This window comes from Plectropomus leopardus, chromosome 13, assembly GCF_008729295.1.
Source record: "Plectropomus leopardus isolate mb chromosome 13, YSFRI_Pleo_2.0, whole genome shotgun sequence".
In the NCBI taxonomy this organism is placed as follows: domain Eukaryota; kingdom Metazoa; phylum Chordata; class Actinopteri; order Perciformes; family Serranidae; genus Plectropomus; species Plectropomus leopardus.
The window spans coordinates 1,321,731-1,339,951 of NC_056475.1; the positions used below are offsets into that span (position 1 = coordinate 1,321,731).

Consider the following 18,221-nt stretch of genomic DNA (forward strand, 5'->3'; position numbering starts at 1 on the left):
AGGTGAGATTTACGCTCTACAGAAATTATTTTCAGTATTTCAAAAGACAAGGCTTCATAGAGAAGGACTCACTTGCTGGTTTGGCAAATGCATGTCTGCTTAACGTCTCACAAAGAGCACCGTTTCTCAAAGCTTTTCTACCTGAAACATCCGGGAGTTTCCCCGACTCAGCGGACGAGACGCTCCAAACGGGTCTACACACAAACTGAGACGATGAGAGACAACCAGAGCTGCTAAACCACAACTGCTGCAGGAAAATCCAGCTTCAGTTTCAGGATCTGTCACATGGAACCACCCTCAGTTTGGGGATTATCATGACACAAATATTTTGGTGGAGATTAACAGAAACATCACCTAGACGCTTAAAAAAACATGCTGCTTATAAAAAACTAAGTGAGCCAGTTAAATGCTCCTCTCTCACGACATCCCAACTCAAACAGACCTCCCTCGCCACTGAGAGCAGAGACAAAAACGCCAGGGACAGAGGACACACTGCCACCTAGGGGCCACATGCACATCGACATGGTAGAGAAAAGCAGAAGAGAGGAGTGTGTCAACACCCGATGTGGGTCCCAACGTGATTCGAGGTGCGCACGTGCAGCTAGTTACGGCTACACCACTTGGACAAACCACATAGTTACAGACGCGAGGCCCTAGTAAACAAATACAAAGTTAATTCTGAACTAATTTCCATTCGTTATAAATGCAGAAAATTGAACATGACACTGGTCACTTGTTGGAATTAAATTTAGTTATTTAGTTGAGCCTTGAAAAAATTAAATGTATAATCAGGGGATCTTTTTTTAAGACATGGCAAAATTATCAAAATTATAATTATAAATTACATATCTATCTGTGTTGCCTCCTGAGTTAAACTGACCTGTCTGCTATGTATATTAATTTACCTGGCTCTCTGTCCATCTCTTGTCTAACTCACATTACACTTCAGTTAATACACTGTAGGAGTGCGTACAGCGTGGATAATGTACTACAGAATTAAACCGCATTGACTTTGTAGGCTGTTTGGGTGAACAGGTATGTTTGTAAATATTTTTTATTTATTTTTCCAAGTGGGGTCTTACTGTGTTTGTTTATTTGTGTGCTGTTTTATTTAGGTTTTTCTAAATATCAAAATAATGGAGGATGGCATTTTAAGCATATGAGAGTTTATTGGCTATTTTTGAATTTATTTTAAGAATCAGTGCTCAAGTAGATACTTAAAGTTTGTATACTTTTACTTTTTTAACACGCATTTTACTCACTCGAACTCAAAGGGCCAAAGAATTACATCATGTACATGAAGCAAACATTTTTTCTGTAATAGCTCAGACGCTGTGAAAAATGTCACACAAAACAATATTGACAACGGAGGAAAAGCCCCATGAGGTAAGCCTGTGCTTGTTGAAATAATACTTTTGTTTTATCTCACTGTATTAAATATTTCTACCTACACTAACATTTTACCAAAATAAACAATATAAAAATACTCGGGCTGTGACAAGTCAGATCGTGATGTGGTTTGTCCATAAAGAAAGCCGACCTTTCTGCACGTGCGCACCACGTATCGTCACGTCGGGTCTTGACAGAGCGTTTAACTCCTGGCGGTTTGTCAGGAGCTGTCGGACGCCTGGAGGAGAGGAGGAGCTATCACTGAGCAGAGCGTGTGCTTGAGAAGAAACACAACTGTATTGACAAGAAGAAACTAGGACACATACCCAGTTAACCTACTTGGTCCAGCTCCAAAGCATTTGAGTGCTTTTTATATAAACGAGACAGAGAGATTTGGGCATTTATTCATGGGTAAATACCACTTCAACTCATAAAGGAACAAAAAAGAAACAGTAATGAATGAAATAAGCAGAGAAAGAGAGAGAGAGAGAGACCAGATAAGACCTCATAGACACATGCGAGGAGACAAAAGAAGACATCAGCTCTCTGGAATGAGTGTTTACGGGAGGTTCGCAGCCCGTTTAGACGCCTATTCAACAGATTATTTTACAGGCGAGCCCATCTCTCTGACTGTGTTTTGTTTCTTTTCAACATAATAGCCGACATCCTGCTGCAGCTCTGATGATCCATTTAGAGAGCAAAGCTGTTTCTATAATAGGACGAGATTAAAACTCTCTTCAGTAATCAGAGACGATTTTCAAAGGAGCAGGTCCAAACTGAAAACATGTATATCATTTACAACACTTTATGCTTTAAGAGCCTGTTGTAGACAGTATGTGGTGCTGTTTTTTATTTTGAGAACAAACCTTTTATTACCCAAACTCAGCTGCACAAAAGCTTTTGGATGCAGATCGCCCATATGGAGAATTCAAAATGGCGACATGAAAATAAATTCAACAAAGAAGTTTACGTTACTTCCAGTTAAATATCAGATTGTGATTGTGATGTCGTTCAATTCAATTTTGTTTAAAACCTTGAAACCGAAGCAAATTGGTTTGAATTGTCTCAAAAACATGGGGTGAAGACAATGAGCAACTTGGCAAGAAATGTCCCACAAACTTTGATAAGTTAGTAAAGGTAACAAGAAAAAATCCTCAAAATTTATTTTTAATATAGAATTAAGAAAAACATGTCCAGAAATTATATTTAGTATTATTATTATTATATATTTAACATTTTTGACAGAAGAAAAATTATCAAGAAAGTAGTAAAAAGTTATAAGAAAATTACCTGTAAAAAAAAAAAAAAAAATAAGCAAACGTACTTAGAATGAAATGACCCTAAGGAAGGGATGGGGGAAACAATCTACATGACAACTTTTTTGTCCTGTAAAATAATTCTAAATATACATATAATAATATTAAGAAAAATGTCCAGAATGGACATTTTTCTCTTTTATTTTATTTATTTTGACAATTATCTAATAATCTTTCCTCCTTTGTAAATTTTCAGGATTTTTTTCTTGTTTTTTACTTTTTTCAAAGTTTGTAGGACATTTCTTACCACGTTGGTCATTGCCTTGTCTAACCAATTTGTTAAGGTTTCAAAGGGTTAAAAGAGTGAACGCCTCCCTGCACTATCTCCTGTAAACTAAGTGCTTTGCATTTATTCCTGGCAGGTCGATGCTGCTCTCTGCTGGACACTGAAACTCATTTCATGTCATTACTTTGTTTTCTGAGCTGTGATTTGATCTCAAAGACACAATGAGAGCAAAATGAGAAATACTGGATATCATTTACCGGCCACAACAATATCAAAACGACAGGTACTGTTTTGACCTTGTGAGTCTGTGTGTGTGCCATCATGACATAATGTCGTCCCGGAGATACCGGCTGTAGCAGGGCCAGCGATCAACGCAATGAAAAAACATTAATTTAGGACCTTAATCACATTGTCAAACAATATCTGAATTTGGGAGCTGCACCTTGTTACAGATCATTGTTTGCATACTTGGATCAAAACTTTCCAGAAGTGACTGGATGTGTCGGTTCAGGGAGAAATTGTTATCCATCCAACGCCTGATTTTGACTTTTGCAACATTTGCTAATTGTGAGTTTATCTGCGGTAAAACTTATTTTTCCTGATAGACGCTGTTTTTTCTGATATTTCTTCACGGGCATCAACCTTTGGGGGGGAGCAAATGTTTGAAGTTCTGTCTGAACTTTATCTGTGTCCAAAACAGAAAGCTGCTCGCAGGAAAAAACATCTTTTTGCTTACTCTTTTGGAAACATTGTGTGGCTCATATTTCCATCCGAGGTGCGCTAACTTTGACTCAGACGATGTGCGCTGAACATAAAACACTAGAGCCTTTCTTCTCTTTGCTCCCTCCCTCTGTTACCGGCATACAAGAACAAATAAACTAAACTAAACAAAACAAACAAACAAAAAAAAGATGGCAGAGGAGTCAAAGAGAGCCAGAAACAAAGCAGCAGGAGCGGCAAGTTTCACACAGGACAGGAGTGTCTGTTAGACGTCAAAAATAATAACACTAATAATAAAGAAAACTGGCCTACGCCCCTGGGAAGAGCTGATAAAAGAATGAAAATCTTTCAGTGTCAAACAAGATGAGAATTCATGTCAACCAACACAAAAGGAGCAAGATCAAACTCAGTAGTAGAGACTGTGGCAGATACCGTTGGAGTGGGTGGGGGAGGGTGGGGGGTGTGGGAGCAAAATAGAGGAGATTACATACATCGTGCCCTTTCTCGCCCTCGCCGTGGTTGAGTCTGCCGGCCTTGCCGTTGCGGCTCCGCTGCTGGGTATGGTCGCCGTTGTGCCAGGCGGCGGGAGTGTTGGTGCCCGGGGACAGCGAGGTGCCGGACGCCTTCTGTCCATCCGTCTTGTGCTTGGAGTTCAGTCTGAGAGGGACAGAGCGAAGAATGATGGTTCAAGCAACTACAGAGAAATTTTAGAGTAATGCATGCTGACATGTCTTGATTGAAAATGTTAAAATCAGTGTACCACGCTGTGCTGCTCCTTAGTTACTGTTGCTATGCCTGACAAGCTTTTTGCTCCAAGCATGTAAAATATGGAGTTTTCAACCACATCAGTGAGAGATATTACAAAGGAAATAATATCAAATATCTGAAGAAAATGTTAATAAATATCAGAGAGAAGTCAACGGAAAGGTCTACAATTTGAATGTGAGAGCTACACTCACAATGACATTTGTTGGCGGAATTGACCGGAACCAGGATCTGCAAGTCTGACAGCCCATCACAAAATGTGTGGGGGGGGGGGGCAAATTTTTCACTTTTATAGAAGACGAAGGATGTCAGATATGGATAAAACAATGTGAAAGACCAAATGAACAGCTGGATCCATCGATTCAGCCGTTTTTGTTTGATAACGTTTTCAAATTTAGCACACAAAGCTAGCGTCAGCTGAACACGCAAAGCTAGCGTTAGCTTAGCACGCAAAGCTAGTGTCACCTGAGCACGCAAAGCTAGCGTTAGCTTAGCACGCAAAGCTAGCGTCAGCTGAGCACGCAAAGCTATCGTCAAGTAAGCACACAAAGCTAGCGTTAGCTAAGCCGCAAAGCTAGCGTTAGCTTAGCACGCAAAGCTATCGTCAAGTAAGCACACAAAGCTAGCGTTAACTTAGCACGCAAAGCTAGCGTTAGCTAAGCCGCAAAGCTAGCGTTAGCTAGCGTTAGTTAGCATCTTACCTCGGAACAAACGCAGTTGTTTTTATTGATCTTTGATGGATTCAGCTGTTCATGTGCTCTTCCGCATTGTTTAATCCATATCCGACATCTTTATTTTTGGGTCTACTGCTTTGGGAAAGCCAGAAATCCGCTGTCAGACTTGCAGCGTCAGCCTGAGACCACCGCTTCGGCAGCTTGACCTCCCGCGCATAGTTACAGTTGCTAAGGTAGGATTGGACAGTGGCCGCTCTGGGGCGGGGCTTCGCGAAGGGGCGTAACGACGTTGGCTACGGCTGTAAGGTACGCTCATTCAGCTCGTTTTTTTCGTTCAAACCTTCAAATCCGAAATAAAAACGGAAAAACTGACCCATTTTTTTCCATTTTTGTTGTCAGAATCAAATAACCAAAAAATGAGAAAACCAAAGTCAAATAACGGTCCTAATGTTTTTTGGTTTTTTTTTTTTGCAAATTCTGTTTTTCATTTTCCTGTTTTGTATGGAAGAGGTTTTGTTTGTTTTGTTTTTTGAAATCATTTATTTACAGAAAACAAAATACATTAATGCCAGGTATATACAATTTATAACACAGAACATAGAATAGAAACAAGTTCTACACTAAATGTTTCTATGTAACTGAAACAAAATGTATATAATATGTGTCTAAAATATATTTCTGTAATGTATATAATAATTTAATAATCTGTTATTTTGTTTTGACAAAATTGTTACAAACTTTCATGCCAATAAAGCTGATTTGAATTTGAAATTAAACATTACATTAATTAGAGCGTATATGGAACCTCTTAAAACTATGGTTTGTTTGATGGCTTTTTTTATTTTTAATGTCTTCTATAGTGGTAGATATGATCAAAATTAGGTTTGGAGTCTGTCCATTTTTGTGTTTGTGAAACTTTCCCATCATCAGAATCAGATGTACACATTAGTAACTGACAAAAACACACAGGGAATATAAAAAAAGAATACCGGTTAAAAAATTACAGATTTTTTTCTTTAAACATTTAGTAAATCCAGATTTTTAAAAAGAAAAATAACCCAATCCATTCTACATAAAATGAACGTGTTTCCAAGAATCAATATCTAACTCGATATGAGCGCAGAGTGGCATTACAGACATTTAATGGGTTTATTATAAGAGCACCATTTATGTCCTAATATATCCCCCGAGGACCGAGAGTCAATGAGAGAGACAGCGGCGGTCACCAGGGAAACCACAGCGAGGAGAACAATACCTGTGTAGGTGTTGATATGTGTGTGTGTGGTGTAGGGGTATATATACATATATATATATATATATATATATATATATATATATATATATATATATATATGGTGGGGGGGCCATAGGGAGTTGGGAGAAAAATGAGCCCTTCAAGAGACTCAGACAGACACTTAAAAATTTTAATTTTTTTTAAAAGTTAAAAAGTGTTGCTTTTTTTTTTTTGCTATTAATGCCCTCGAAAAGTTATTTCTGTCTTTTTTTTTCCTGGTAAAATATTATTATTAATCGTTAAAAAAAGATACACTTGTTTTATATAAACTATAAAATTATTAATAAATTATAAAAAAAAATTATAATTTGATTTGTAGGCGTCTTTCAAAACACTCAGGGTCACCTTACAAGGCAGAATTAGAAAACAAAAGTATAAAAACAATATAATGGAGAAGACAAATTTGCAGTGTGTACAATCATTGAGTACAAAGGTTAACTGTGACTGAATATGCAAGTTTAAAAAGATATGTTTTAACCCTTTAACAGCATTCAGATGCCTTTCACAAGCACTGTATCTGTGAAATCTGAGAAAATGGTTTGATTTCTGTCAAAAACAAAGGATATATCCTTAATTGATGTAATTTTTGAAGTTATTATTTTATATCAATTCCCTTATTTTTCTTACCTTCACTTTTATATTTTATCACCACCTGTTTTGTTTTTTTGTGTTGCATTTTTTATTGTGAAGCACTTTGAGCTGCATCCCTTGTATGAAAAGTTCCCTATAAATAAAGTTAAAAATAATAACAATTAATAACAACAATTATCATTATAATCGTAATAATAATAATAATAATCGTAATAATAATAATAATAATCGTAATAATAATAATAATAATAATCGTAATAATAATAAATAATAATCGTAATAATAATAATAATAATCGTAATAATAATAATAATAATAATAATAATAATAATAATAATAATAATAATAATAATAATAATAATAATAATAATAATAATACTGTTATTATTACTTTTAATTTTTAAAATTTTTTAGTTAAGACTTAAAATGTGTTACACAATGTGTGTGTGTGTGTGGTGTGTGTGTGTGTGTGTGTGTGTTTGCTGAGAAGTGTACCTGGCAGGAGATTTGGAGGTGCTTCGTGTGGAGGACAGGGAGGCGCTGCGGGAGCTGCAGCAGCTGCCTTGACGCTGGGAACTCCTGCCGGGGGTCTCACCAGGGGACCTGGTGGACACACACACACACACACACACACACACACACACACACACACACACACACACACACACACACACATAAAGCCGTGCTGTATGTACACATACATCACAGGGACACACTCCACGGCGAGCTCAGGCGACAGTCTGCTGATATGTAAAACAGTTCATGCACTGACAAACACTTTCAATCTATATTCTAATGCAGACGGTGCGATGTAACGCACAGCGCTGAGCTCACACATTAGGAGATTCACGCTGCGCTTTACAGTCATTAACATTCTCACAGAGCCGCAGTGGCAGATAATGGAGGTAAAACACCAATATAAATTTATGAGACACTGAACGTGATTTCAATTGTACCCATTGTTGAGAGCTGAGACCATTGTTTGTTTTACTGTGTGCAGAGGATAAATTGTGCTCACTCTTACACACTGTGCACTGGATTTAAAAATTTAACAATAAGGAAGCTTTATATACTTAAAAACATGTATGTGTTTCTGTCAGCTGAATATTAAAGGTGAAGTGTGTGAGATTTAAGGGTCTTGGCGGGTTTACATTACAGATTTGTGCAAAACTTGAGTGATATTTTCAAAACGTCGATAAAACACAGTTTCGAGATGTTTGCGTTTCCACTGAGTGATGTTCTGTGGCTTCTCCGGTGATAACATCCCAGTAACCATGGCGATGGATGTTAGCAGTTCTATTTCTATTGCAGCCACCGCACTAGCCGTCATTATTTCCAATCCAAGGCCACGTAGGCGTGTTATACGAGCCGATACGAGCCGATACGATACGATACGATACGATATGATACGATACGATACGATACAATGCAGTTTATGCGAGCAATAATGGAAAGGCGAGCCCCTTCTATGTGAGAGCGACCACGTATGAGGGATTTCTAGGAACTGATAGTCCACGATTTTACAGAGTAAATTTGGATTTAAAATTTCTAGATGATCCACTTAACTTTCTCAGAGTCATGTGATGCAATAACAGCTCTTGTAGCTCCTGCTGCAGCACGAGGGAGCCAGTTCCTACTGAAGAGCACCTAGCCATAGCATCATGTGACCTAGAAACTGCACTTTTGCAAAATAGGGCTTTTTCAAATTGCATGAAATACCACCTCATGCGAGCATAAAAACTTATTTTGCAATAAATGGCAGTTTTTCAGAAATTGTTGTGCTTCCATTAGACGTATTTTATATTCAGTTTCAATTTGCACAATTTGAGGGTTAACGGAAACCCGCCTGACGAGGATTGCAGATTGCAACCAGCTGAAACTTACGCACACACACACACACACACATAAAAAAATCGTAATGATGGCTTTCTACTCTAAATGCACTCAAAAATCATTAGCTTTTTTTTTCCAATTAGGGAAATTTATTATGTTTTTTTTCTTTGTCCATTCAATAGATGAAGAATCTTAATGCAGAAATCACCTAATGGTTAAAATGACAACAAATAGTCATTTAAAATATATATATATTATGAATAATTACCTCATATCAGTGAATAAAATGCTGCTTTAAAATATATTACATATTTTTTTATACTTGTCATTTTGACTCAAAATATCCAAATACTTAAAGTATCATTAAAAACAAAGCAGTCATTAAAAAAAGAAAAAAATCCCCTATTCATTTTTTTGGTGATACTTTGATCCACCGTCCATGTTTTTTTATAATGACTGTGTGTGCGTCTCACCTCTTCTTCTGTTTGTTCTTGTCTTTGTGTTTGTTCTTTGGGCTGCCAGATCTGAAACGAATGTCACACGTGAGATAACGAAGCTTTAAAACACGGCAAACACACACTCACACCAGCTGTAAAAAAACCCAAAAAAAGGAAACTCAGTGTACCACTCACCCACATGGGCTGCATTGTCTTTTGAACAATCAGCAGGCAGAAATGACAATAACACACACCTTACACGTGTTATGCATGTCAGAATGTATTGTGTTTTATTCTTGTCCCGTACACACCTGTATCTCCTCTTTTTCCTGGAGCCGGATGCAGATCTAAAAAGGAAAAAAAAAAAAAAACACAATCATCATCATGATAAACTGAACAATTCATACACAGTAATGCCACACATGTGGACCAGGTGTCTGATCCCAGAAAAAGGTTATTTTTACACCCACGCTCCAGATTTGAGGTGGTTCTGGGAATTATTAAACTCACTTCTTGAAATAAATTCTAGGACATCGAAGGTATTTCGGACAATTTGCTGGAGGCTGGACCCAAAATCGAAAGTGTGACGGTACACATAACCAAAGTCGTCGACTGGCAAACACTTTTCTACGCTGAGAATAACTTCAACTTGTGAGCACAAACAAATCAGCATGTCGGAGGCTGTTTGAGTTCACATCTTTTTACACGTGTCAAATGAATCAAGGTGAGTTAGATTAAATATGCAGGTTCACGGTGACGTTAGTGTAAAAATCACAAAGCCAAAACAATGTGTTTTATATTTTTCTCACTGGAAGTTGCCTTTGTTGTTTAATGGCAAAAAAAACAACTGTTTTTAACCCACACATGCAAAAAGTCTTAAAACTTTGCAACATGAATTACAGCTTTTAGAGAAACTGCTGTGAAATGAGACATTTTAGACCGCAGCAATCCCCCCAAAAAACCTGCAAAATCATGGAGGGGGTGTCAAACACATGATGATGCTAAATAACATGATGCACTGCTGTAGATTAAACTACCCAACATGATATAAAGGAGTTAACCCTTTAAAACCTGGATCAATATCAAAACTGATATTTTGGGTTTTGTTGGTCTGCATTCAGACAAACAATTCAATCCTCTAAAATCCAAGAAAATTGGTTTGATTTCTTTTGAAAACATGAAGAAAAATGCAATAAGCAACTTGACAAGAAATATCCAGAAAATTGCAAAATAAATAGATAAATCAGTAAATAACAATAAATGAAAAAATAAATAAATAGTAAAAGCTGACATAAAAATAGCTTGAAAATAAGCTGTGGTGGGTAAATTATAAGATATAATTTAAATAAATGAAAAAATGTCATAAAAACAAACACACAAAAAAAGACATGGCCTGAAAAAAGTGCTAAATAATAAGAATTCTGTAACATAACGTTAAATATGTAATTATGATAACTATAAATATAGTTTTCTGAACAATTACATATATATACACACATACATACACACTTTTTCTTTTCTTTTCAGCTTTTTTTGTTTGTTAATTTTTGGGTAATTTCTTAAGTTGCTCATTGCATTCTTTCTTTTCTTTTCTTTTTTTTTTAAGAAATCACGTTAAGTAAAGGATCTGAATACTTCTTTACCAATGCATAAATGCAATAAAATATCAGTGTACATCTGATGACACACGGCGCAGCGTCGTTTTGTCTCAGTTCATGTTAAAGATTGTGCGAACAGCAGGAGAATCGTGTATTTTCGCTCCTAAATAGAATATTTCCGCGTGTATTTCTGCACCCCTTAATGATGTGCATGTAATCTAAATCACATGCATGTATGCAGAGGAGTCCGCGGGGAGCTCTCACTCAGGGCTCTTCGCTCGCTGCTCTTCGGGATGTGGAAGTCACGCTCACATCACAGCAGAAAATGCAGCTGCCTGCGATAACAAGACGAGATCCAGTTTTTCCTTTGACCGCGTATCGAGCGAACAGTAGCATAATGACGGGGAGGCCGGCCATCCCTCAGTCCTCAGCGTTCAACTGACACATCACCTCCGTATCACTTTCACCCTGGCTGCAGTTTCCATGGTGATTAGTCAGGCCGGGCTGAGTTGCTGCTATTTTCCAGAGCAGCACTTCATCCCCCCTGCTGCTTTACACACCTACAGCGCGCAGAGGAGTGGGAGGCAGCGGCAGCACAAAGTGTGTTGATCCACTGAGAGGGGAGTAATAAAGCTGTCGCTGTAACGTATATATGAGGCTGAGGTGTGACTCAGAGCTGTGGCGGCACATGTTTCCCCGCTGGAGGGAATCGGCGCGGGACCGTGAGGCGTTATTGTGGAGAGCGCTTTCTTCTTCTCTGGTCGCAGCTTCATCTCACACCTCACCTCCTGCTGGGTACCTAAAGCTCCCACCATCGCCACTTCATTGTCTGTGTCCACGCAGACATCTGTGTGCAGCCCGCTGTATGCACTGTGCATGCTCCGATAACAAAATATAACCTATAAGAATTATATTTGATATATATACTGTATATTTGAATTTCATTTGAAATTAAATTTTAAAAAAAACACTGGGGGGAAAAGCAATTTGGCAAGAAATGTTTAAAAAAAAATTGCAAGAAATCAGTAACGTGACAATAAAATTGCCAAAAGCGTGAAGTTAGTTTTAAGTTGGATATTTGACCCTCTGAAAGCTAAGCTATTTTAATTTGAAATTTGACATTTCTTTAAAAAAAACTGGGGAAAAGGCAAAAAGCAATTTGGCAAGAAATGTCCCACAAATTGCAAGAAATCAGTAACAATCATGAATGTTAAATCAATGTTAAAAAAAAGATGGGGATTAATAGAAAATAATCCAGGACATGTCCAAAAAAAGATATTAATAATTAAAATAATTTTATATTCAAAATTATGTAACAGTTTTGCATATTACTTTATTTTTTTATTTATTGTTTATTTGAGATCATTTTTTTTCTTTCTTTCTTTCTTTTTTTTTTTTTTTTTTTTTTTTTACCAATTTCCTGCTAAAACTAGGCTGCACAGACGTCTCCAAGAGGTCCGAGTGAAAGAGTGTGGATGAGGGTCTACTCCTCGCTCCTCCTCGTTCCTCCTCTCTCCTCCTCACTCCTCCTCACTCACTCTCTGGTCACAGAAAACACCCTCAACTCTAAGGAGGAGGAGGATCCTCCACATGAGCTCATTGAAGCCGTTAGATTCATTAAAGGGAGTTACAAAGGAGCAGTGGCACAAATTTTTAGCTCCAACATCGAGGGAGGAGGCGACTCTCCGGGGAGGAACTCTGTATTCTGCTCCCTCTATACATTATTCATACATCAACAGCACCTGCAATGCAGAGCAGCTCCACTGTGAGGCCGGAGGGAGGACAGAGGAGGTGCAGGGAGGAGGAGAGAGGAGGTGTGTGGATGAGGGTAGAGGAGAAGAGAGGAGGCGTGGGGATGAGGAGAGAGGAGGTGCAGGATGGATGGGAGGTGAGAAACAGGAGTGAGAAGGTGCAGTAATGAGGAGGAGGAGGCGCAGGAAGGCTAAGAGATGTGAAACCGGAGGGAGGTGCACTGATGATGCAGAGGACAACTGGATGGATGGGAGGTGTGAAACAGGAGCAAGGAGGTGCAGTGATAAGAAGGAGCAGGATGGGATGGACGGATGGGAGGTGTGAGATAGGAGCGAGGTGAGAAGATTGGATAGATGGGAGGAGGAGGATTGGATGGATGGGAGGACTGAAAAAGGAGCGAGGAGTTGCTGCAACGAGGAGGAGGAGGACTGGATGGATGGGAGGTGTGAAGGAGGTGCAGTGATAAGGAAGAGGAGGATTGGATGGATAGGAGGATGGATGGAGGAGTAAAAAAGGGCAAGTAATTGCAGCGACGAGAAGGACTGGCTGGATGGGAGGTGTGAAACAGGAGTGAGGAGGAGCAGGGATGAGGAGGAGGACCGGATGGATGGGAGGTGTGAAACAGAAGCAAGGAGGTGTAGTGATTAGGAGGAGGAGGACTGGATGGATAGGAGGATGGATGGAGGAGTGAAAAAGGAGCAAGTAATTGCAGCGATGAGGAGGAGAACTGGATGGATGGTAGGTGTGAAACAGGAGTGAGGAGGAGCAGGGATGAGGAGGAGGACAAGATGGATGGGAGGAGGAGGTGTGGATGGATGAAGGCATGAAACAGGATGGATGGGAAGAGTGAAACAGGAGCGAGGAGTTGCAGCAATGAGGAGGAGTGGGAAAAGATCAATGGGAGGAGGACTGGACGGACGGGAGGTGTGAAACAGGAGCGAGGAGGTGCAGTGATGCTCAGCCGTTTGGTGAGAGGCTAATTTTTCTCGGGTGGTGTACGAGGGGACGGGGGGGGAGCAGGCAGGGGGGGGAGCAGGCGGGGTCATTAGAGCAGCACATTTAGCTCTGCTCCCCTCGAGTCAGGAGGAGCAGAGAGAGGAGACGCTCTCTATGGTTGCTGGTTGTCGTGGTGATGTCCGGAGGCGCTGGACCACTTCCTGCTGATGAGCTCCTTCTTTTTTTCTCCTCCCTTCCCGCCTCCCTTTCATCCATTCTCTTTCTTTTCACCTTTTCCTCCTTTCACTCTTTCTTTTCTTCTCATCTCTCTCATTTTTCACCTCCTCCTTTCCTTTTTTTCCATCTCCCTCTTTCATTCTTCTCATCTTTACCTCTTTCTTCTGTCTTTCTTTTCTTCCTTCTCTCATTTGGTCTCTCCTCCTCCCCTCACCATTTTTTTTTTACTTTTTTCTTCACTTCTTTTTCTTTACCTTTTTTCTTCCCATGTTTTCCTTCTTCCTATCTTTTTCTCCCTCCTTTTTTACTTCAAATGTTTCCTTTTTACTTCTTTTTTCTTCCTGTTTTAGTCCTTTCTTTCTTTTCATTTTCTTTTCTTCCTTTCTTCTCTTCGTTTTACTTCCCGTCATTCCTCCTTACTTTTTCACTTCCTTCACATTTTCATTCTTCCTTTTCCCTCTTATCTTTTCTCCTTTTCTGTTTTCACATTCCCTTTCTTCCTGTCTTTCCCTCTTTCCACTCTTGTTCGATTTTATTTTCCTCTTTTCCTTTCCTTCACCTTCTCTTCCCGTTCTGTCTTTTTTTCCTTTTACTTCAACAGTTTTTTAATTTTTCATTTTCTTTTTTCATTTCTCCTTTTTTCCTGTCCTTTTCTTCATCCCTTTTTTTAGGATCGTCTTTCCTCGTTTCTCCTCTCTGCCTTCCTTCTTTCTTTTCCTTCTTATTTTTCCACCTTTCCTCCGGTTAACATACCTTTTCTGTTTTTCTTTTCTTACTTTTCTAATCTTTCATCCTTTTCTCTTTCACCTCCTTATTCTTCCTTTTTTACCCTGTTCCTCTTTTCCAGTTTCACCCTCCTTTTTCTCCTCATTTTTCCTCCTTCCCTTTTCTTCTTCTCTTCTTTCATTTTCACTTTATTTTTTCTTGCTCTCCTCTTTTGTTTTAGTCCTCCTGCTCTTTCTCTTCCCTTTTCTCCTGTTTATCTTTCCTTCTTCATTTCCCTCTTTCCCCTTTTATTTTCTTCTCATCTATCTTAAAGTCTTCCCTTTCTTTTTCTCCCCACCTTTCCTCCCTTGTCCCCGTCACATCCGTCCCTGTGCGGCGGGCTGAAAAACCTCTGAGTCTTTCTCATGTCACTGATGACGACACTCGCACTCACCTGTCTCTCTTGTGTTTCTTCCCGCTCTTTTTCTTCTTCTCTCTGTGAGTTGGCGACGAGCTGCCGAACCTTTCGATGGAGAGAAGGGGAGAATTTGCACGTCGTGACAAAGATGCAAAACGAGCCTCAGATTGCTGCCAACTTGTGTCTTTCCCTTCGTCACCGAGCGGCGTTACATCACACCTCAGAGGATCTCTGCACGCGGAGGAGACAGCTGATCTCTGTCTCTCTGTCTCTTTGTCTGTCTCTCTGTCTCTTTGTCTCTTTGTCTCTCTGCCTTTCTGCTCTACAGTGGCGTCATTATTCCTGGACATCCAGGCTTCAGCCCAGTGTCTAATAAACAGCCCGGGATCTAAACATGTAAATATAAATATGTGCAGGAAGCGTTTGTCTGTCGAAATCCAGATAACTTTAAGATTTTTTCAGTATGTTCAGATTTATTTGTATTTTGGAAATTTTTTGTTTTGGCATCCCGTTGGTTTAGAAGGCTTTTTTTTTTTTTTTTTTTTTTTTTAAATCACCAAAAAAATTACCAAAAAAAGGATTAAACTTTTTTTAAAGAAATTTTTAAAAAAAGAAAACGTCACTTTAAAACAAGTCACTAAAGATTGAAAATAAAATAAAATTCACCCAAAAATGTTTAAAGAAGAACAACTGCCACTTAAAAAATAATCACCAAAACTAAGAAAATAAAAATCGCCAAAAAAGTTGAAAAGCAAAAAAATTACCTAAAACATTGAAATGTTTTGTTTTTTTAAATCATCAAAATAAATAAATAAATAAATAAAACAAAAGAAAGAACAACAACATAAAAAAAGAAAATATGCCTTCCGAACCCACGGGCCCATACATATATATACATATTTTTTTAAAAAATTACATCAGAGATAAAATAATTAAAAGATTCAGCCAATTAAAGTTGTATGCCCTTCCTCAAAGCCAAAATAATGCAAGATAACTTAAGTCCCTCCCCAGCGCTTTAAGACTTATTTGACATGCCTCACCACCTCCTCCCCTCTCATAAATAACGAACAGTCCCTAATAAATATAAAAAGCCCTGGATCTAATAATCTGTTCATACTTACACGTGACAAAAATGTACTAAATTCTGCCACTTTTATCAAAAATACAGAGTATTTTTCCGTTTCTAGTAAATGAATGTCTAATGATAGCAGTTGTGAAGAATTCTGTTTCTACTCAGTAATAATTACGAACAATTACTCATATTTTAAACATCACAATTTCTAAGTTTTGAAAAATGTTTTTTGGGGTAAAAAAAAAAGAGTGCATAAAAAAGCATCTAAATAAAGCTTCAAAGTGCAGGACCCTCCTCCCTGCTCCTCCCATCCTTTCTCCTCGGTAGCATCACCTCCTCCTCTCTCACTCTTTTTTTTTTTTTGATTTTTATTTGCTGACCTCGTCCAGAGACAACAGAAGATGAGACGCTTTGCTAATGACTCCCTAATATTTTCCCCCTCGCTCCTAAACTGCAGTATCCGATGGCTCGTTAGAAATATTCACACCAAAATAATTGGAATTACACTTCACAAAAACCACAGTGTAATTATTCTGTCAGCGAGGCGGCAGAAAAAAAGAAAAATCGAAGCACTTCATCAGCGCGAGCCATTTCCACTCACCGACTCCTTCTGGCGGCCAGATTTCTTCTTCTTCCTTTTCTTTGGACGCGGGGATGGAGAGCTGCTTGATTTCCTCTTCACTCTGAATTGGCCACAGAAGGAGAGAACGAGAGTGAGATCGAAAAAGCCAGATCCGGAGCGAGAGAGGCAGAAATGATTCACAAGTGATTGTTATTATAATAATTTCCAGAAAGAATACATTTCTGATTATAGTTATTTGCCGCAGTGTGTGGCGATAAGGGTCCATTTCCTCATTTCCTCCATTCATTCTGCCATAACACGCAATACATCGTGCCACGGAAATAACACTTGATCTTTCCCGCAAAGTGTCACATTCAGAGAATCTAAATGACCATCAGCACTGCGGTCCGCAGACATAAATAATAACGGCTGTTTATCTGCAGGTGCACGCTGTTACTGTGTGAGGAGCATTTTCATCTGGAGATCAATACATGGATATCAGCCGAGGAAACACCCGGAGGCCATGTGAGGGAGATAACAGGCGGCTACGTTTATTATAAGAATGAGCTGCTCATCACCAGTGACCTTTACATACTGTTCATAATTCACACCTGAATCCTGTCATAACAAGTGTATATACCTAATTATGAACCACAGATCTATTTAGGATTTAAAAACAGCCCATCTGACAGTGGTGCAATGTCATTTATTATTATTATTATTATTATTATTATTATTATTACTGTTTATTATTATTATTATTATTTTATTATATTATTATTATTATTATTATTATTATTATTATTATTATTTATTATCACACTGTTATTATTATTATTATTATTATTATTATTATTATTATTATCAGAAATTTGAAATTATGTTACTGTAATATATTTAATTAAATATGTAAGATAAATACATATATTCCATGTTATTTTTCTATTTTATTTTATTTATTATTATTTATCTTATTAATAAGAATAATTTATATGTCAGCTTTAGTTATTTACAAATGAAGAGTTTTGCACAAAAACATGAGAAGCATTTATGAAATATGATGTTTTGTTACAAATTAAACTACCAAACAGTTTATACAAGTACTGCAATAATTACTCAATTCACAGAAAATGCATTGCCCATTATTTTGATACACATTTAAGTTTTTTTTTTACACGTTTCTTCTTGTAAGTAGTAAAGCCATTTTTAGGTGTTTTTGGTTTGTTTTTGTTTTTTTGCATTATTTTAATTTGAAAGTTTGAAAGTGTTTTTCTTTTCTTCTTTTTTATAATCTATTTATTCTTTTTTTGGTATTCTTTTTTAAAAAAGTTTTCTCTGCATTGGATACTTTTTATTTTATACTTTTATTGTATTTTCCTGATTATACTCATGTTTACTTGAGTACCATTTTCAATGCAGGACTTTTACTTGTGTATTGACTTTACTTGTATTTTCACAGGGTGGTATCAGTACATTTACTTAAGTAAACTTCTCCCACCATGTGCATTTTAAGGTTATTTTGTATTTCAATAGAGCAGCCTCAATGTACAAAAACTTTGTAGCACCTGTACAAAAGTATAAACGTTTTTAAACATTTCCAATTTTGTGAATTTGGGGTCACTTTGAGAAAAGTCATCAACTTTTAGGTTAAAAAAAAAAGTAATTTAGGGTGTTTTTGTTACTGATTTTTAATGCT

The 18,221-nt window shown here is 37.9% G+C and overlaps 1 protein-coding gene across 1 annotated transcript in view; it reads right to left on the reverse strand.

Moving 5' to 3' along the window:
* srrm3 (serine/arginine repetitive matrix 3) overlaps positions 1-18,221 on the reverse strand; it is a 46,729-nt gene that overhangs the window by 13,118 nt on the left and 15,390 nt on the right. The window contains exons 7-13 of the mRNA XM_042499506.1: positions 16,569-16,646; positions 16,297-16,299; positions 14,928-14,996; positions 9,557-9,592; positions 9,282-9,332; positions 7,471-7,578; positions 4,143-4,308 (exon numbers count right to left, since the gene is read on the reverse strand). Coding sequence (XP_042355440.1) covers positions 4,143-4,308; positions 7,471-7,578; positions 9,282-9,332; positions 9,557-9,592; positions 14,928-14,996; positions 16,297-16,299; positions 16,569-16,646 — 511 coding nt within the window. The remainder of the gene's footprint in view (positions 1-4,142; positions 4,309-7,470; positions 7,579-9,281; positions 9,333-9,556; positions 9,593-14,927; positions 14,997-16,296; positions 16,300-16,568; positions 16,647-18,221) is intronic.